Raw genomic sequence first — 18,482 nt, 5'->3', positions numbered from 1 at the left:
TAAATATTTCTGTTAAAATATACAAGTCTGAAACTATGCCATTCGAACCAATCACTCCCGCAGTTTATCACATTTTAATTTCTCCCTTCCACAAGGAAGATACTGGATAGCCTGGGTGCCCTGCTCCATATATTTGTATTCATAACCATCTTGCAAATTAAACTGAGACTAAGATTGGCTCAGGGTAACCAACTGATATCTAGGTCAATGGTTGATTTCAACCAATGCTCCCTGATAGTTCAAGCATGGCTCAGCCTCCCCAAATGTGATACAATATAGTTGTGCTAAAGATGGGAAATGCAGTCAACACATCTGAATGGGACCAATAATCACAGGGACCTGTTTTCGCCAAAGGACAGAACTGTTTGCAAAATATGCGAACGATAGGAATGAAAAAGTGCTCCTATACAAAACAACGATAACAAAAGAGAATGTACCGGTAAGTATTATCTAAACTTTAAAAAGTATTATTGTGATGTATATTGTTTAAAAACATAACAGAATTTAAAGTAGACTTTTTGTGATCCAGTTTGTGATTTTTTTGTAATTTATGTAAATAAAGTGCTTTTTTTATTACTGAAGTGTTGAATCATGAGATGTTCTTACACAGGGTTACCAGACTTCTAGCAAAAGGAGGGAGGACATGCCTCCCTTTTTGCCCCCATGTCTACTTTCCAAAAGTCATAGCCTTAAAATCAAATATTGGTCAAGCAACTCCTTACCAAGTGGGTCAGTTTACAAGCTCATTGCTACCCGGTCCCTTGCCTGCTGCCTTAAATTGACAAGACCGTAATCGGTTTCAGACCCAAAACTTTTGCTTCCTAACTAGCTCTAGCACATTGCTGAGACTAAAAACCGGACTTTCTCTTTTATTTATTTTATTTAAAAACATTCATGTAGCATCCCCATACTGAACTCTAGGTGGTTCCCAATCGACAATTAAAACATCAATAATAAAACAAAATACATATGTTTTAAAACTGTAAACATTAAAAACCTGACACCAAATTTAAGCCTCCACATGCAAAACATTGTTAAATTTTCTCATTCACTTCACCCTATCTCAGCACTTTGGGTGAGGTAGGTCATTGGTCTAGATATCAATTTAAGCCAGGGCTTAAGTCCTTTTCTAGAGGCTTGCCGAACACCAAGGGGAAAGGCCTTGGTGCCAGGTTTTTAATGTTTATGGTTTTTTAATACATATATGTATTATTGTATTGTTGATATTGTTTTAATTGTTGATTGGGAATTGCTCTGAGTTCGATATAAAATAGGGAGCTATATAAACGCTTTAAAGTAAGCAGAATAAGACCAGTTCTGATGCTGGAAAAAATAATTTCATAGACACGTAGGCCCAAGTACATCTTTTTGCACTTTTTCACTGTAATTATTGTTGAAGGCGCTAAGTAAGTTAAAACAGTGTGTCCTCCCCCCCCCACCCCACTTTGTGTTCTCCTTTCTAATCATCCATGACAGTCATCAAACACATTTTTCTTACTTCAGGTTTACACTTCAGGGTTGAAGGAAATATAAGTAAGTCCTAGTGAACAATTCTTTTCTTCTTCTAATAAAATGCATATAATTGTATTGTTAATTCCCAAATAGAGAATATGGAGATCATAAAACCACTATTGCCAGAGTAGATTTGAACTGCCAAAGATTACAGAGCTTGAAAAAAGATGGCTTGCCTGACTCAGAAAAAGTCTGACACTGTACAGAATGGCGGAGGTAACACAAAATGCTAATTCAAGGCCAAGGAAGCCATTTTATGGTTTAACGCAAAATGTTTCCGTTTCCAGAAGAGCATTAGATTGATATGATTGATCCATACAGTGAAATAAAAATGAAACAAAATCAAAATGAGCTCTAAGTTCTTGAAACACAAGATAGCTTTAATATATAATATATAAGAGAGTTCATGAAACATGAACAAGATTTGCAGAAAGAAAGTATTAGGAGACTTCAGGCTGTTTCTGTGAATTGCCTGCTATGGTCTTCTTGAGTGGGATAATGCAAACACTATTCTTGGCTTCTTTAATCCTCCACCAACGACCCAACCTGAAATACAACCCAGAAAAAAATAAAGTATATGCTTATGAAACATTCTGTTGGTTGGCTTGAATAGGAATTCTACAAAAGGGCTGAAGGAAATTTTACTTCACCATTCATATACACTAGCAGTTATTCTGTAAAATGTACACATTTAAAAAAAAACCCTCCAAAAATTTATAATAGGACAAACAATAAGACACTGACAAGGCTGGAATTAAAAGTTTTAATACAGTTCTTTCCTCCATGTAGTTTCACAGCAGGGTTTTATATCTCAACCCCCAAATCTGGAGAAGGCAGTCAATTTCACACCTCTTATTGTTCTCTATTCTGAATGAAAGCTCTGTTTTGTTTTGATCCTTGCAACAAAAAACCCCAGGATTACCTACAATTTGGTATTAATGCACAGGAGAGCTATCTTATGATTAGCTAAGTCAGGGTACTAAAGCAAAGGAAGTAACCTCTCTGCCCTGCCCAAATTTCTTCCTGTTCATAATAAATGTTTTGCTCCAAACAGAAATCCCTATTTGAGAGTTCATCAGCATTTGCTACATAATCACCTGCCCATGGCACTTCCAGGAACAATTTCTACTAAAAGAATTTTTCAGCAAGCCCAAATCTCAATACTGTATCTATGTTCTCAAGAAAACCCTGGGGGAACAGACTAGGATACTTTTTAACAGAGTATATTCAACCTTGAATCCGGGAGAGAATGCAATGGAACTTCAGGTTGCGAACACTTCTGTTTGCAACCAAATTGGGTTCTGACCAAAAAATCCACCCCATTTTTGAATCGGGGCATGATTCAAAAATCAGGTGGCGAACAAACCCGGCACGGTAGATTCTTTTTCCACACCAATTTCTCCTTCCGCACATGTACAGTCTGTGCAAATTTTATCTGTGCATGCGCAGTCGGTTGTGCTTCCCGTCACAACCAAAACGGGTTGTGACCGTAGTCCTGGAACGGATTACGGTCACGACCAGAGGTTCCACTGTATGTGTAAAGGCTGTTTGCCAATGTAAATGGAATTCATTTGCACATACCTGTGTTCCTGTCCGACTCCAGCAACTAGGAAGTTTCCAGAATTTGCAAATTTTAAGCTATTAACAAAACCAATCTGAAAAACACCAAACCAAAATATTTTTTTAAAAAATGTGGTAATTGTTTTTTCCCCCCTGCTATGCTGCCTGGGAAGTTTGGAAGTCTTAATATATGTATAGGGGTCCACACTGGAGGAAGTCTGCTTTCTGCCATTTCTATCACACTAAATGTTATTTTTTAAGTCTTTGACCTCTACTTGGATAGCGACAGAAATAGATTTTCCCTCTGCAACCATAAGGAGTCAGTCGACTTACATGGATCCCAGTTATGAGTTGCTGGAAATTTGAAAAAAGATACACGTGAAGTAAGGATGGGGAAACTTTTCATCTGAGTTACAGTGTTGAAGGCCTCCTGCTCCATTCCATTCGCTAGATGCTGGGACACTCCTTTTCTAGCTCAAGACCACAGTGCAGCAACCTGCAACCTATAGGCAACAGCCACTAAAGAATTGCAGGCGATCTGCAGACACCTGTTTTCTGTATCAGGCTAAGTGCTCCTGACTGCTCAAAAGGAAGTCTTGGGGTCTAACTACTGGAGTATGCTGCAATATGGATTAACTTTCATGAGTTATTGAGGAAGAACTCATTTATACACACAACTGATCATTAAAGTAGATGCCTGTAATGTTCAAAGCATTTCATCTATGCTGTGTAACTTTGGATTCCTTAGGAAGATCCCTGGAACAGTTAAATCTGTGATAGAAAGGGAACAAACTGAGAGAAAAGTGTAGCTAAAACTAACAAGGCAAGTCTTGCATAGAGTTCCCAGGTTCACTCCACCTGCAATAACTCCCCAGTGTTATTTCCTCTTGGTCCACTTGTTTTTTAAACTAATTTAATATGAATCTCAAGATAGAAAAGTTTAATTGGAAGTTAAGCCCACGGCTCAAAGTAGCTTCCTCACCAAGGGAATCTCAAAGAGGAGTTCCAACTTCCGAAATCCTTCTCCACATTTCCACAATTTCACACTGTTGCTGTGGGAACCTGCCAAAAGCAGAGCATATAATGTTTTTAAAATGTCCACATTCAGTCTGAAGGCTTTAACAAGTCTAGCTCAATGACACATTCCTATTTCTTCAAGTGATGCTCTTGAAGAATCTAGAGCTAGAGATTAATGGATAACTCTCAATCTAACTTTTATCCTTCCTAATGTAAGATATTATTGTAACTATTGCCATTATTTTCTAAAATGATGCATGTTAAATAAACATGTTAAATAAACTTTAGTATATAGTATACTATACACAAACAAACAGCACATAATTCTAAAAAGAAGGGGGCCACACTTCTATGAACTGAATATGGCCCAGGTCAAAACCATATTTTAATGTATTTATTTACTTTTTTTTTTACCTCCCATGTATTTAATAATTTTTTCTTTCTGATAGCTTAAGAATTATGAGTCAGCAGTAAATTTTGGGGGCAATCTTGTGGCTATTCCCATGGCTGTGGGAAGTGCAAGAATATCAGGTTATCAGTCTGTGCTTAATAGGAATAAACTACTGATTCAAGTTTATAAATCTAAGCATTTATCTAAAACTATAATTATCCTCTGACATCAAGATCAAGACATCAAAGCCCTGGTGGTACAGTGATTAGAATGCAGTATTGCAAGGCTAAGTCTGCCCACAGCCTGGAGTTTGATCTTGACTGGCTCGAGGTTGACTCAGCCTTCTATCCTTCCAAGGTGGGTAAAATGAGGACCCAGATTGTTGGGGACAGTATGCTGACTCTGTAAACTGCCCAGAGAGTGCTACAAAGCATTATGGAGTGGTATATAAATCTGGCAAAAACTGAAACAGCAAAGTCAGAGCAGTGAATGCCTCTAAATATCATTTATAAATATCTTGGAATGTCCTTGAAAGACTGCTGGAAATTAGAAGATTGTTTAAAAAATATGGTGACAGGACAATCATATACATGTCTATTTAGAAGTAAACTCAAAGTACTTATACATATGATTTTTCCTAGAACTATATAAAGGATTTTAAGCTAAAATGCTGTACTGTTTTTTTTAACTAATGTCAGAAAAAAAGAGCATCATCCAGTTTCTTAGCCCCAAAGGCAAGCAGAAAAGGAAGACAAGCATCTCTTGGTACCTGTAGCTACGAGGTCACTGTTCAGCAAACCAGCAACTGAAGATATCCAAAATGGCTGTTCCAGGCCCTGTGCGCCATGAAAACCATGCGCATGCTTCACTACTTTTAGTGGTTTCTTTTTGGAGAGACCCCAGAGGGCAACTGACCTTGGAAACAAAATCACAATCATTACATATCACGTGGAAATCACTTGTTTTTACTTCTACTGAGTTATAGTTTCAAAGTATACTCACCCATCATCTGCACCAGATACCATATGCTCTTCATTGATGAGCTGGATGCAGTCAATCGAACCTCTAATGGGAAAAAGAAAACCATACTTACAGCTAATGAACCAGCAATGCAAATACTCCAGCCTCCTAGTAATCTATCTACACTGTATGCTTCAGAGCATTTATTTTTTTTACAATGAAAGACACTCAATATTTCAACTACATATTTATTGTACAAAAGGTGAAAAATGCAAGATCTCTCTAATGTTCCCTTGATAGAAAGCTCTTCTACCACAGAGATGAAGCATTTGAATAACATCCATTCAGCCTAGAAAAATCATCTTCAACTAGGAAATCTGCAGCACTCAGTAATTTGTTCTGTATCCTCTAGAGCCCACCCATGACTATATTGCAAAACACTGTGTTCCTAACCTTTAGCAAAACTAACCAATAAACAAGCTCCAAATATTGGGCATGACTGTGCATACTTTAAAAATGATTCAGAAGAGGTTCTTCAGCGCATACGGGAGTCAAAAAAGCTTTTCACACAAGCCTGGAAGAAACGCTTCAGCTGCTTTAAAGAGTTGCACTTCTAAGTTCTCAGTTTTAAACCATGCACAGCACTGGGAAAGTTTTAGAAAGTGATTTCTCACTTGCGAAAAGTGGGCCTGTCCCCATTTCATGAGATACATTTTTTTGTGCTGCAGAATCTAAAGATTATCTTTCGCCAGAGTGGTCATTTCATGTACTAAAACGTGATTCACGTTCGCATAACAGGTAAAAAATCACATGGATTGGAGAAACTATCGGTCTGTTGGGAAGGGTTCCACTCAAAAACAGTTCTTTCCTGACCATGCCATTTCCTCTTCTAGTTCTAGTACTTTGCTTCATCTCACTTCATATCGGATCTCATCTCATTCTTACAATTCCCTCAACCTTCTCAAACTGCTTTGGATGGAGACATAGGATGACTGCGACATGAAGTTATAGATTCACCCAGTTCCAAGAGAGGATTAAAAAGAAGTTCTTTAAAAGATCTAAAAAAAATAATCAAATTATTTTTAGAAGATCTAAAGATAATTTGATCAAATAAATTAAAACTACAGCTGACCACAGTCTAATTTCAAAAAAAAATCAATCATCAATGCGTTTAGTTCTGACAATAACAGAGATGCAACAAAGCACCGTGTGGTAGCTTATTATTCCTCTGTAATATGCTGCATATAGATTTTTCTTTCTGATACAATACACTTGTAAAAGAAGCCTGAATAGACAATGATTCTCACACTTACTGGTGTCCATAAAACACAAGCTGGGACTCCTCAGCGATTTTCCAGATTCTGACAGTGCCATCTCTCCCTCCTGATGTGACACAGCACTCCCGGCTCAGACTATCCAAGCCTGTGATCACATCTTGATGACCAAACCTTGGGAGAAAAGAGGATGAGATTCAATCATGGCCTGTCTATGTTTGAGAACCCAGTATTTCAGTTGGGTATATTGCAAGCTACTGTGTAGGCGCTGACATATTCAACAAATCCTGGCTCTCTGATCCTGGGCAAGTGAATAAAGGGAGAATGGAATGTGTTTCTTTTAAAAATGTTGTTAACAAGAACATGCAAGCGCCCTCATTTATTGTTGCTTCATGCTGATGAGAACCTACAGATTCCTGTCATGATGAACTTGGGCATCTTTCTCCAAGGTGATCACCTCAAAAGTTCCACTGGGACAGCAACTCCATGAATCCCCAGCCAAAAATCCCCATATTATTTAGAGCAGTGTTTCTCAGCAACATTAAATTGTGTGGACTTCAACTCCCAGAATTCATTTACCCAGCATGCTGGCTAGCAGAATTCTGGGAGTTGAAATCCCTATATCTTAAAGTTGCTAAGATTGAGAAACACTGGCTTGGAGATCCTGAAATTTGAAAGGCCTCTGTTTGGAATACTCTAGTCTTGAGCAATGCTACTACAGCATTAGGGTACGGGTTCATAAGAGTTCCTGTGTAAAAATGAATCACCATATCAATGTTGTTAATGACACATTCATTCTGCTTCCTGTGGTCTCCGATCTTCATAGAATTTAATTTTCATAGATCAGAAACATGCTATGTGCATATCACTAATTCTGCATATATGCCAAAAAACTGTTCCTTACAAGGTTTCCACATATGCATTCTCTGCCACGTTCCATACTTTGACTGAGCGGTCATGGGAGGCGCTGTACAACTGGTGAGTGCCTTTGCGGAAAGATAAGCCCTGAAAGGGAGAAATCATGAAGAGAGAAAGGGATGGAATGAGATGGGCCCAAGAGCAGGCAGAATTAATCTTCCATTTCTTTATCACATCCAATCTAATTGTCCTAGAGGGAAATGTGGACTTCTCTATTAGAGAGTGACCAACACATACAAAGTACAGGTGGAATAAGCTACCATGGACACTTGTTTAATAAAACAAGATAAAAAATATTTTTGTTACACCATACTCATTATACTTTAAGCAGAGATTTTCATGTTTGTATGGAAGAGAGGATGGTAAAGAGAAGGGATGCAAATTTTTGCATTGATACATTTAACATCGATTCCCCATATTTTTTTAAAATATTTATTTTGCTTTCCCGTGATACAATTTACAAAAGAACAAAATTGTTAAAAAATATTATTATTCTAGAAAAATCTATGCAGCAAAAAGGATTCAAATCGTTTTGACTGATGGCTGATTGAGGAGTGCAAGTTGTTTCTACAAATCATTTTCCAGATTGTTGTAAAAAAAATTTCAACTGTTAAAATTCTTTTTGAAAGACATAGAAATAGCATCCATTAAAAACATTCCCCTATATCCTGAATGCACTTTATCTATAACTACGAACACTTCTAGAGGCTGTGGTCACTTACCGATACAGTATCACGATGGCCTGTGAACTTATAGAGGTGTCTGCAGGTTGCAGCTTCCCAGATCATAATGAGTTTGCTCCTGTCACCTGTGGCCTAGAAGCGACACAGAAAGACCCTGCTCAGTTCTCTCCCCTTCTATCACTTTACGCCCACATTCTGTTTAGTAATACAGGCAGTCCTCAACTTATGACCACAATTGAGCCCAAAATTTATGTTGTTAAGTGAGGTATTTGTTAAGTGAGTTTTGTCCCATTTTACGACTTTTGCCAGATTTGTTTAAGTGAATCAAGTGGAGTTGTAAAATTAGTAACATGGTTGTTAAATCAATCTGGCTTCCCCATTGACTTTGTTTGTCAGAAGGTTGCAAAAGGGGATCACATGACCCTGGGACACTCCAACCATCATAAAAGTGAGTCAGTTATCAAACATCCGAATGTAAATCCATGGGGATGCTATAACAGTCATAAGTGTGAAAAATTGTCATAAAATCACTTTTTTCAGTGCTATTGAAACTTCAAACGGTCCCTAAATGAACTGTTGAAAGTTGAGGACTACCTGTAATGGGTCTACTGTAACAGAAACACAAGTGTCTCAGCTCTCTGGACACACTTATTTTAATGCCTTAATGCAGAGGTCTCCAAACTTGGCAACTTTTAAGACTTGTGGACTTCAACTCCCAGAATTCTCCAGCCAGGGGGCCCCTGCCCTTAATGTTTTCCTTACAGTAGCATGACTCAAACACCTCATTCTTTAACTGCCTTTTGAGTTTTGTTTTGTTTTGAGAAAGGGAGAAGTGGAGTCCAGCAAGAATAAAGCAATAGAATTGCCTGGAGATTGCCTGTCTATGTGGATAGAGGTGCTTATTATATCCATTGATTAGATTCAGGGAAATTTCCTCAAGATACACAGATCCCACAGCGTCGAACAGGGTGGATGTATAACTCATATCAACAGTTAGTTGATATAGGAGGATCTACTGAACATAGCTTAAGGAACTATGAAGAAGAATCTCTCTACTATACTAAAAGATCACCAACCACCACAAAAAAATATCATTTTTGCAACACAGAGGAGAAATTTGTGTGGAGTTGCTTTCTTTTCCTCAGTGTAGCAGAAGAAAAGATTCTTTTTACCAGGAATTTGCCATCTGACGACACAGCCATTGAGATGATGTGTGCGGTATGTCCAACATGGCTGCCCTCTGCCCCCTTTTTTCCTCTATGTATCACATGGAGCTTCTTTCCACTCTCAACATCCCCTGCAAGCATAAAGATGCTCAAGTCAGTTTCAAACATTACAATTCTTTTCTGACACTTAAAAGCAAGCTAGAACACTGAAAATTATTTTAGTAAAATCCATAATTTGAGAAAAAAATAATCTTCCATCATGCTTCAACTGCCTCAAAAACATGAATAAGTGACTCAGGAACTGCACTTCATTCACTTCAACTGCAAATATACTAATGTACAGAAAAGGACTCAAATATGTTAAGTATGATGTTAGTCAAATCCTTGTTCACTCCCTAGACCCAAATTAATTTATTAATAATTACTTCTGCCAATTCCACCTTCCTGGTAACTTTTGTTGAACGTTTGCTATTCACCACACCAAGATCTACTCAAGAATTAAATTTTACAAAAGTGTTCCAAGGGGAGGCCAAGCTAATCACTTCAGAGAAGCCAACCTAACTCCAATATCTCATAAACAAGCTGGCTTGATGCATTGCTCTGCAATCTACATCCCGAGAGATAACTCAATTTTCAGAAGTTTCCAGAGGAGCGGGACATCTAGGGGCAAATCTAATTTCTAAAGGGAAGCTGTTCAATAAAGTGCTACTATTGAGAAGCAGCCTATCTAAGTCACACCTCTCTCCCACCCCACACACATTATTACTTCCATTATTACTATAGTACAGTGGTTAGAGTGCTGTACTGCAGGCCACTTCTGCTGACTATCTGCTGCCTGAAATTTGGCAGTTCAAATCCCACTAGGCTCAAGGTTGACTCAGCCTTCCATCCTTCTGAGGTGGGTAAAATGAGCACCCAGATTGTTAGGGGCAATATGCTGACTCTGTAAAACTGCTTAGAGAGGGCTGTGAAGCATTATAAAGCAGTATATAAGTCTAAGTGCTATTGCTATTACTGGGGAAGTGACACATCCCTCTCACAGTGGCATAAGCCACTTTCCTTAACCAGGTTTATCACCCAGAAGGGGCAAGAGTCTTGTACTCGGTATATGGCCCTCATCTTTTCACACACTCTAATCACTTATTCAAGATCTACAAGATGAAGACATTCTTTAAAAATGGGTCAAGAATTTTCCAAAATTACCTATGAGCTACCTCAAATCTATAGCACAATTTGTAGCAGATCTCATCAACCTTGGCTTCAAAGAACGATGCAAACTTATTTGCAGCAGGCCACTGATCATTCCCATCTCCTCCTATCTTGGCATGGAAGAACAATGCCAACTTAGATGCAGACACAGCAGAGACTGATAAATAAATCCTATGCTGAAAGATCAGGGTTCTAAAATGTTTTACTCTGTGTTTATTTATGCCAGCCTGCAACAGTTAGATTGCAGCTTTCTCCCTGGCAGTGATTATGAAATGTTTGCTCCAATCACAAATGTCTACATAGTAGTTAAAATTGGAAGGCTGGTTATAAGAATACGTCAAAAATATCAAATAGCTTTGAAAAACATCAGTGGAAAGGAGCATATTAAGAATAATGCAGCTATTAAAAAAATAGGCTGATTATCATTCTTGGCCATCAGCATTTGGGAGTTGGCTCTCCATTACTCCAGTAGTGATCTATTCAGTTCAGACAATGTAAATTTGATCCTCTGAACCTTCCATCTTTAGAGAGAAAAAAAATCATAATATTTATAGGGTTATAAAAATATAAATTTATACGTTTAGAATACTTTCTTTCACACCTCTTCTTTCTTATAGTTTATCGTCTTTTGTAGAAAATAAGACTTACATTTGATGATCGAACAGTCCTTGGATGCAGAGAAAATATATTTGTCGTCTGGTGAAATTACTAGGCAGGTGATAGGCAACTGGTGACCTCGCAGTATCTTGATGTCAGATATGTCTGGAGGCTGCAACTATTCAGAGAATACCAGTTACATCAGCATTCCAAACCAAAATTACAAATGAAAAAAAATTACAGCATACCAACTTACTCAGTGCTGAGATACCACTGAAGTTGAAGACACAGTGTTAACTAGAATCTTATTGCCTGGTTTTCAACCACTGTGCCTCACCTCAGAGGTAGGATCTATTTAATTGGTCTACCACACATGGCTAACAGATCCTGTCAGCTTTCTGAGAGAGCTACGGGTTGCCGGGCCTTAATCACAACCTCAGCCTTGAATTAGACTGCATTTGGCAGCCTCTCCCTGTTTGTGAATCCCTGGGAGCCCTCATTTTCAGAGGAACTCTGGAAGATAAAATAGTAGAAAGGATGCCTGGAGTGCTGCTGGAGGACAACAAGAGAATTTAGCCAATGTGTGTAAAGGTGTCTAAGTCTCTAGGATCACTTATATATTAGATCCATGAGTCTTTTGGGGAAAATATGTGATGGGTCAAAACAGAATTCATCCATTTCAGGAAGGTGAAACCTCCTGCACTGAAGAAGGTAATGGACTGTCTTCTCCTCACAAAACCATTGCTACCTACAATGCTACTGAATATTTTTTGTGTACACTTTCATTTTTTTGGTTTTTGGCTTCTGAGAAGAATATTGTACTATAGTTTCAGAGGAAATGGGTTATCTCAACTTTCTTCAGTCTGGTTTCAGAATTGGATACTGCAGTGAGATGGCTTTGATCGCATTTGAGGATGAATTTTGATGGGATCAGAATGGTAATGGTACATCCGATCTACTGCTTCTTTATCTCTCTGCAGCCTTTGTTGCTATAAATCATGGTATCTTTCCAGACTAGATCAGGGTAGGAGTGAGAATGGGGGCATAATACTGCAGTGGTTTTCATTCCTCTAGAGAAGATTCCAGTTGGTGTTAGTGAGGGAGAGAGGCCCATTCTGTTTTGCAGGGTTCCTCAAGACTTTCTCTGCATTCAGATTTAATATATACATAAAGCTACTGAGCCTATCCACCAGCTCAGGGTTAGATATCAACTGTATGTCTTTGAAAATGACTCAGAAATTGCAATTGATCCAGAATGTGCTGGGGTAGGTAGTTTTGGGCACACCATGGTATGCCTCACTATTTTGGACACAACACGCCACTGTTCTAAGAGCTGCAGTGGCTTCTAGGAAATTATGGAGGCAATTCAAAATGTTGGTTACCACCTAAAAGCCTGCATGGCAGAAAGTCAGTTTATCTGACCACTCTCTTCTGTTATTTCCCTCTGCCCCACCAGATGCAACTGGATGGGCTTCTTTGTCCCTTGTATTACACAATGTCATCTGTTGTGCTCCTCTATTGTGGCCCCTGTTTTGTACCATGGCAGTTAACCTTTAAGATCTAGATGGCTTTTACCATGCCAGGCATTCAAGACTTGGCAGGCACTGAATATTTGCCATGGCACTGAAGATTCAGGGATTGTCCAAAGGAAATTAGATGAGCTCATCTTTTTTTTAAAAATTACCACATAAGCATATCAATGGCCTCAGGCACAAAGTGTTCTAGCGGTTTTTTGCTTTTGTTTGTGGCTTTTAATTCAATGTTAACTGCCCAGAGTTGGGTGCAAGAATAAACGTTTTAAATAAAATAATTCTGTCCCCAGGGAAAGAACATATAAAAAACAGGAAAATCCTGCAACAATCTCAAATAATAAAAGGCTCCATAAGCTAATGCGTTGGCAGTCACACCACGTGTACCATACATAGTTCAAGGAAAAGAGTAATAGGTGCTTTGAAATTCTGCAGTTGTGAAAAAAAAGTTTCTACTTACACTGTTGGCAATTTGTCTTTGCAATTTTCCTTTCTGTTCAAGCTATGGGGGACAAATAAAATAGAATTAGATTGACTCTTTTTACCTTCTTCGCATAATACATAAATTAGGAAAAAGTATATGGATCACATTCTTATACCCACATATAGCTAAATATTAAATTGGATTAATTTCCTTAAAATGACCTTAAATTCTTCTATATGGATTTCAAGAGTGATCACAATCTCTTTTCAATTTTGACAAAAGAATCAATATGTAAATGGCAAATTTTTGAGATATTCACATTTAAGAACTTCAACTTATACTTCTATCAAACTGACACTGAATATCAGACTTATTACTACCTTATTGGCTTATGACTGAAAGGAAGCAAAGCAGGAACCAGTGTCCAAGAATTTGATGGAGAAAGCCCATTAAAAAGTCACTTCTCCAAAATTACTCAGCTTTCTTCAACCTGAATTTTCTTCAGAATGAGTACAAATTGTGATTGTGGATGTAAAAAGAAATCACACTACAAGTTATCAGATTACAAATGCCAGAGAAGTCACTATATCTTTAAAGTAAAGCTGAATTTTGAGAAAGGATTTAATTCACAAGAAAAAGGAAACTCCCCTACAATCACTTTGATTGTACAATTTCCCTGTCAAGCCATTGACTTTATGTCTAAAAGCCCTCATACTCTTTTTGCCACTTAAACATGGACTATGGTTAAACATGCCTGTGTTCTGTATATTATTAATCTCTTTCTCTATGTAGGAGAGTGACTGTGATTTATACAAGCAATACCCACACTCCACTAGAATGGAGCCTGACAAGGCCTGAAGCATGGGGAACAATGAAGTCCACTACTCTCCAGTGAGAAGATACTATTTACTTCATGACAAAAGGTGCTGTTTAAGCTTTCTAATGCCCAATTCAAGATAGGTAGAGGCACCAATTTCTTTCCAGTCTGCTACCTCATGTTCTACTCACCACATCTTCCTTTAATCGGCCAGCAACCAGGTCTTTCTCAAAAGCCTCTTGTTCAGCCTTTTCTTCTTCTACCAGAGGCAAAAAAAATCATAGACATAGCTATGTTTACTTAATCAAAGAATCCAATCTGAAATCAATTTCAAATCCTGAAGATCTTTCATTAAAACAAATGCCCAGAACCAATCAGCTACCCAACAGGATGAGGGTTTTTCATCCCAAAGTATTTTGGTATCTCCAATAAGTGGAGAAATTAATTTAAAAAACACATATTAAATTTCCCAGGTGATTAATTTTGGGAAATGATTGTGATGTCTATGCCTTCTTTACACAAAGGAATAGATTTTTAAAAAAAATCTTCTCAAGATTAATTCACAGCCATCTTTGCTGACACGGAACTTTTCAAATAGTTGAAAAGTTAAATAAGCAAATAAAAGTTCACAACAGGCTAAGTAATTTATACAATTACTGTACTGTTAATTTTATTTATAGGGAAACAACAGGCTTCAACTTAACCCTGGCAAAACTGAGTGGCTTCAGGTCTTGGGACCACCAGGATCTGGGCATTAACCATCTTTAGTTCTGGATGAGTAACACTGCCCAATAGTACCACGTGGAAATCCTTTTGGACTCACAACTCCTGCTCAAATGAGCAAGTGGCAATCATAGATAGGTTGGCTTTTGTGCAATTGTATCTATTTCTGGATCAAGAGGCCCAATGCTCAGCCACTCCTGCCCTAATAAGAGTTGGACAGGATTTTGGAGGTCTTCCAGTACAATCCCTTGCTCAAGCAGGAGACCCGGTGTTGAGGTAATTCTCCGTTAGGAGAATGAGCGCACACAGGGAGACATAGTGAGAATAGTGAAGAATAACACACAACCAGCACACAGATACACAGTACAGTAAAATGTAGGTTTTTACTTCCAGTAAAACGGTTAAGCAAAGTTCAACAAACAGTCCAAGTCATTCACGGTTAAAGCAGTCAGTTTTCAGTCCAGGGATAATCCAATAACAAAGTTCAGTATCATAAAGAGTTCAGTAACAGACTTACATCAAATCCAAGAACTATGATCAGCAACAGTCAATAGGGAAAATGTAGGAACAACAACACTCTCAGCAACAACAGAACAACCCAGGTTTCTGGCTCCATCTTACGGCCGTTTGAGGAACCACACCCAATTACAATTTTAGCGTTCCCTTAAAGAGTATTAAAATGCCTATCCTGGTTTATGTATTTTCCAACCCAACTGTTAGGTGACTTACATTCCTAACACCCGGCCTATATCATCTCAGACAAGTGGCTGTCCAGTCTCTTCTTAAAAGTCTTCCATGATGGAGCAGCCACTTCTGAAGGCAAGTGTTCCACTGGTTAATTGTTCTCACTGTTAGGAAGTTTTTTCTTAGTTCTAAATTGCTTATCTCCTTGATTAGTTTCCATCCCTTGTTTCTTGTCTTGCCTTCTGGTGCTTTGGAAAATAGATTGACCCCTTCTTCTTTGTTAGCCCCACAAATATTGGAACATTGCTATCATATCACCCCTAGACCTTGTTTTCACTACACCTGCCATACCCAATTCTTGCAACCGTTCTTCATATGATTTAGTCTCCAGGCCATGTTTGTTGCTCTTCTCTGCACTTTTTCCAGAGTCTCAACATCTTTTCTATAATGTGGTGACCAAAACTGGATGCAGTAGTCCAGGTGTGGTCTTACTAAGGTTTTATTAAGTGATACTAATATTTTATGCAATCTTGAGTCTATCCCTGTTTATGAAACCTAGGATTGCATTGGCTTTGTTCCGCTGACTCATATTTAATTGATTATCCACTAGGACTCCAACATCCCTTTCAGTTACTGCTTTTGAGCCAGGTTTCATCTAATATATACCTGTACATTTGGTTTTTCTTGCCTAAGTTTAAAAGCTTGCTTTTTTCATTTTGTTCGATAGGGCCCAGCGATCCAGTCTCTCCAGATCCATCTGGATCTTGAACCTATCATCTGGGGAGTTGGCTATTCCTATTGGTTTAGTGCTGTCTTCAAATATGATGAGTTCCCCTTCTATTCCCTCATCTAAATCGTTTACCTATAATACAGTCTATAAGGGTGTGCCCTTGAACATCTAGAAACTTCATCTGGTATAAAATGCAGAGACATGAGCAGCTATGCACACATCTACAGCACTGCAAGGTACATTTTTGCTCTATAAATTGCATCAGCTATCAGTTTGTGTCAAGGTGCATCCCTACATAGCATGGGGCTGGGGTATTTAAGGGACTGCCTCAACCCAATCACACCTATCCATCCCATCAGAAATGGTATGTGGTGGGTGCAAAGTCATCTGATCTAATGGGACCTAGGAGGAGAGCCTTTTCTTCTGACGTGCCTACCCTTTTGAACATCCTCTCCTCAGAGGGTGAGATTAGCTGTGATCCCCCTGGCCTTCTGAAGATATGGCTTTGCCATCTGATCTGAGGATCTGATGACATTGGTGGTGAACTTGCTAAGTTGCACATTTATGATGCGCTCCTGCTGATTATGTTTTAAGTTTCATTGTTTTTAATGTTTGTATTTCTGTGGTTATTTTTTGTTGAATTTTTAATTTTTTAAATTTTTTTATAAGCTGCCCGTAGTCACAATAGTGAGATGGGAGGTTATATAAATGTAATAGGTTTAACAGGTAGATAGACAGAAAGACTGGTTTCATTTCATATATTAAGAATTTTAATCTGATTGTTTAAGAGTCCAAATAAATCAAATCTAGTTTCCCCTCACCTTGTTGGCGAAGCTGCTCCAAATATAATTTTGCTAATCTCAGTTTCTTCTCTTGCGGAGTCTCTTCAATTTCTTCTTCTGCTTCATTTTTATTTTCTGAGCTACAGGCAGAAAAGAAACAATTTATACAGGAATACTTTATATCATGCAATAATTATCCATCAACAAGAGAAAATTACTGTTCAATTCCCTCAAAGAAAATACTTGTCATTTGTCCCGATTTTATGCAATTTGTGGTACCTTATTTATTTTATGCAATTTGCGGTACCAATATTACATGTTATGAGATTCCTAAAGTACAGACCTTTGGGACCATTAGTTGATGCCACAAAGAACTGTATTTCAGGAATCTCACCACTTGTGTTACATAATCATGAGATCTCATAACACGATTCTCTCATCATGAGCTTCATACAACCATCTCCACAGGAAGTTCCTAAATGTTATGACATGAGCTTTTTAATTTGAAAAGAAAAATACCAAGACACTTTGACATATCCTTACACATCTGGTTCAGAATCACTAGAGATCTCTTCATTCAACTTGGAGCCAGCTTTTTGCCAAACCTTTTCTTCGCCAGCAGGGACCTGGGAAGTAAAAAAACTTATTTAAGATCAAAACTGATTAAATAAATGCCTTCACTCAGTTATTGAAAAGCTGAAGAAGCAGGAATAAACAGGCTCAAATATACCCATTTTGATTAATGCAATCCTCACCATTAGCAGAGCATGGGCAGCAGAAGTTGATGCAATTGCTAATCATTCTACATCTATTTTATGCATGGTTTATTTTCGCCATTCATCACATTCAGTAACCACCTCAACTTCAAATTTGCCCAAACTACTTCATAATTCAACCCTACTATTTTCATTCTAGACTTTTTTTTTTTAAATCAACAAACATGCACTACACTTTCTGACATCCATTCGTTTCCTGTAACAGGATTAGTAGTTTCTTTTCCCGAAGTTCTGCTATAACTCGTTTGCTTTCACTAACTTTCCTTTTCTTCCCGTGACCTCTTCGCTCCCCTTCAATCGGTCGCCTAGCTGCCTTCCCTCCCATTTTTCCTGCACTGACCTTTCGCCTCTTGCGCCCAGCCGCCGCGGCCGAAGCAGAAGCTCCTCGCTGTCTTTGCTGTCTTTTTTTGGGACCTGGCGCCGCCATGCCGCTTCAGTTTCTCTGGCGAATGCTTCCTACACGTGGCTCCCTGAGCCAACCTCCGGCGCTTTCCCATTGGACGAAACTGCTTCCGGCCTTCCCCATTGGCTGGCATTCTTCCGAAAAGGCCCTTCTGCCTCTTCCCTCTCGTTGGTTCAAAGGAATAGAGCTTGTTCAGCTCCGTAGTTACTTCCGAGACGGCGGTAGAACGAGGATGCCCGGGAGAGCTTCGAGGGCGCTGGGTGGGAAGGTCGGAGATGCTAAAGTGGATGCCGACTTGGGAGAGGCAGCTCTTGTCCAGGATTTGGA

The 18,482-nt window shown here is 38.6% G+C and overlaps 1 protein-coding gene across 2 annotated transcripts; it reads right to left on the bottom strand.

Moving 5' to 3' along the window:
• Positions 1-1,871: 1,871 nt before the first annotated feature.
• RRP9 (ribosomal RNA processing 9, U3 small nucleolar RNA binding protein) lies at positions 1,872-18,335 on the bottom strand. Of its 2 annotated transcripts, none has more exons than XR_003376315.2 (15): positions 18,093-18,306; positions 17,520-17,602; positions 17,016-17,116; positions 14,249-14,316; positions 13,277-13,318; positions 11,339-11,465; positions 9,488-9,612; positions 8,355-8,447; positions 7,619-7,719; positions 6,754-6,888; positions 5,483-5,545; positions 5,250-5,390; positions 4,055-4,134; positions 3,094-3,167; positions 1,872-2,058 (listed from the first exon to the last, which is right to left on the bottom strand). XR_003376315.2 is itself a non-coding variant. In XM_026725220.2 (15 exons), exons 1-15 carry the CDS (start codon positions 18,177-18,179, stop codon positions 1,953-1,955), a joined length of 1,431 nt encoding a protein of 476 aa, XP_026581005.1. In that variant the 5' UTR covers positions 18,180-18,335; the 3' UTR covers positions 1,872-1,952. The 2 variants fall into 2 exon arrangements, 1 of the variants encoding a protein (XP_026581005.1); XM_026725220.2 differs by having other exon boundaries at positions 5,250-5,395; positions 18,093-18,335.
• Positions 18,336-18,482: the final 147 nt, after the last annotated feature.

Source organism: Pseudonaja textilis, chromosome 2, assembly GCF_049901715.1.
Source record: "Pseudonaja textilis isolate UNSWEBS1 chromosome 2, rPseTex1.2, whole genome shotgun sequence".
Classification (NCBI taxonomy): Eukaryota; Metazoa; Chordata; class Lepidosauria; order Squamata; family Elapidae; genus Pseudonaja; species Pseudonaja textilis.
Note: the sequence above shows the minus strand (reverse complement) of the source record. Positions and strands in the feature narration are given on the sequence as shown.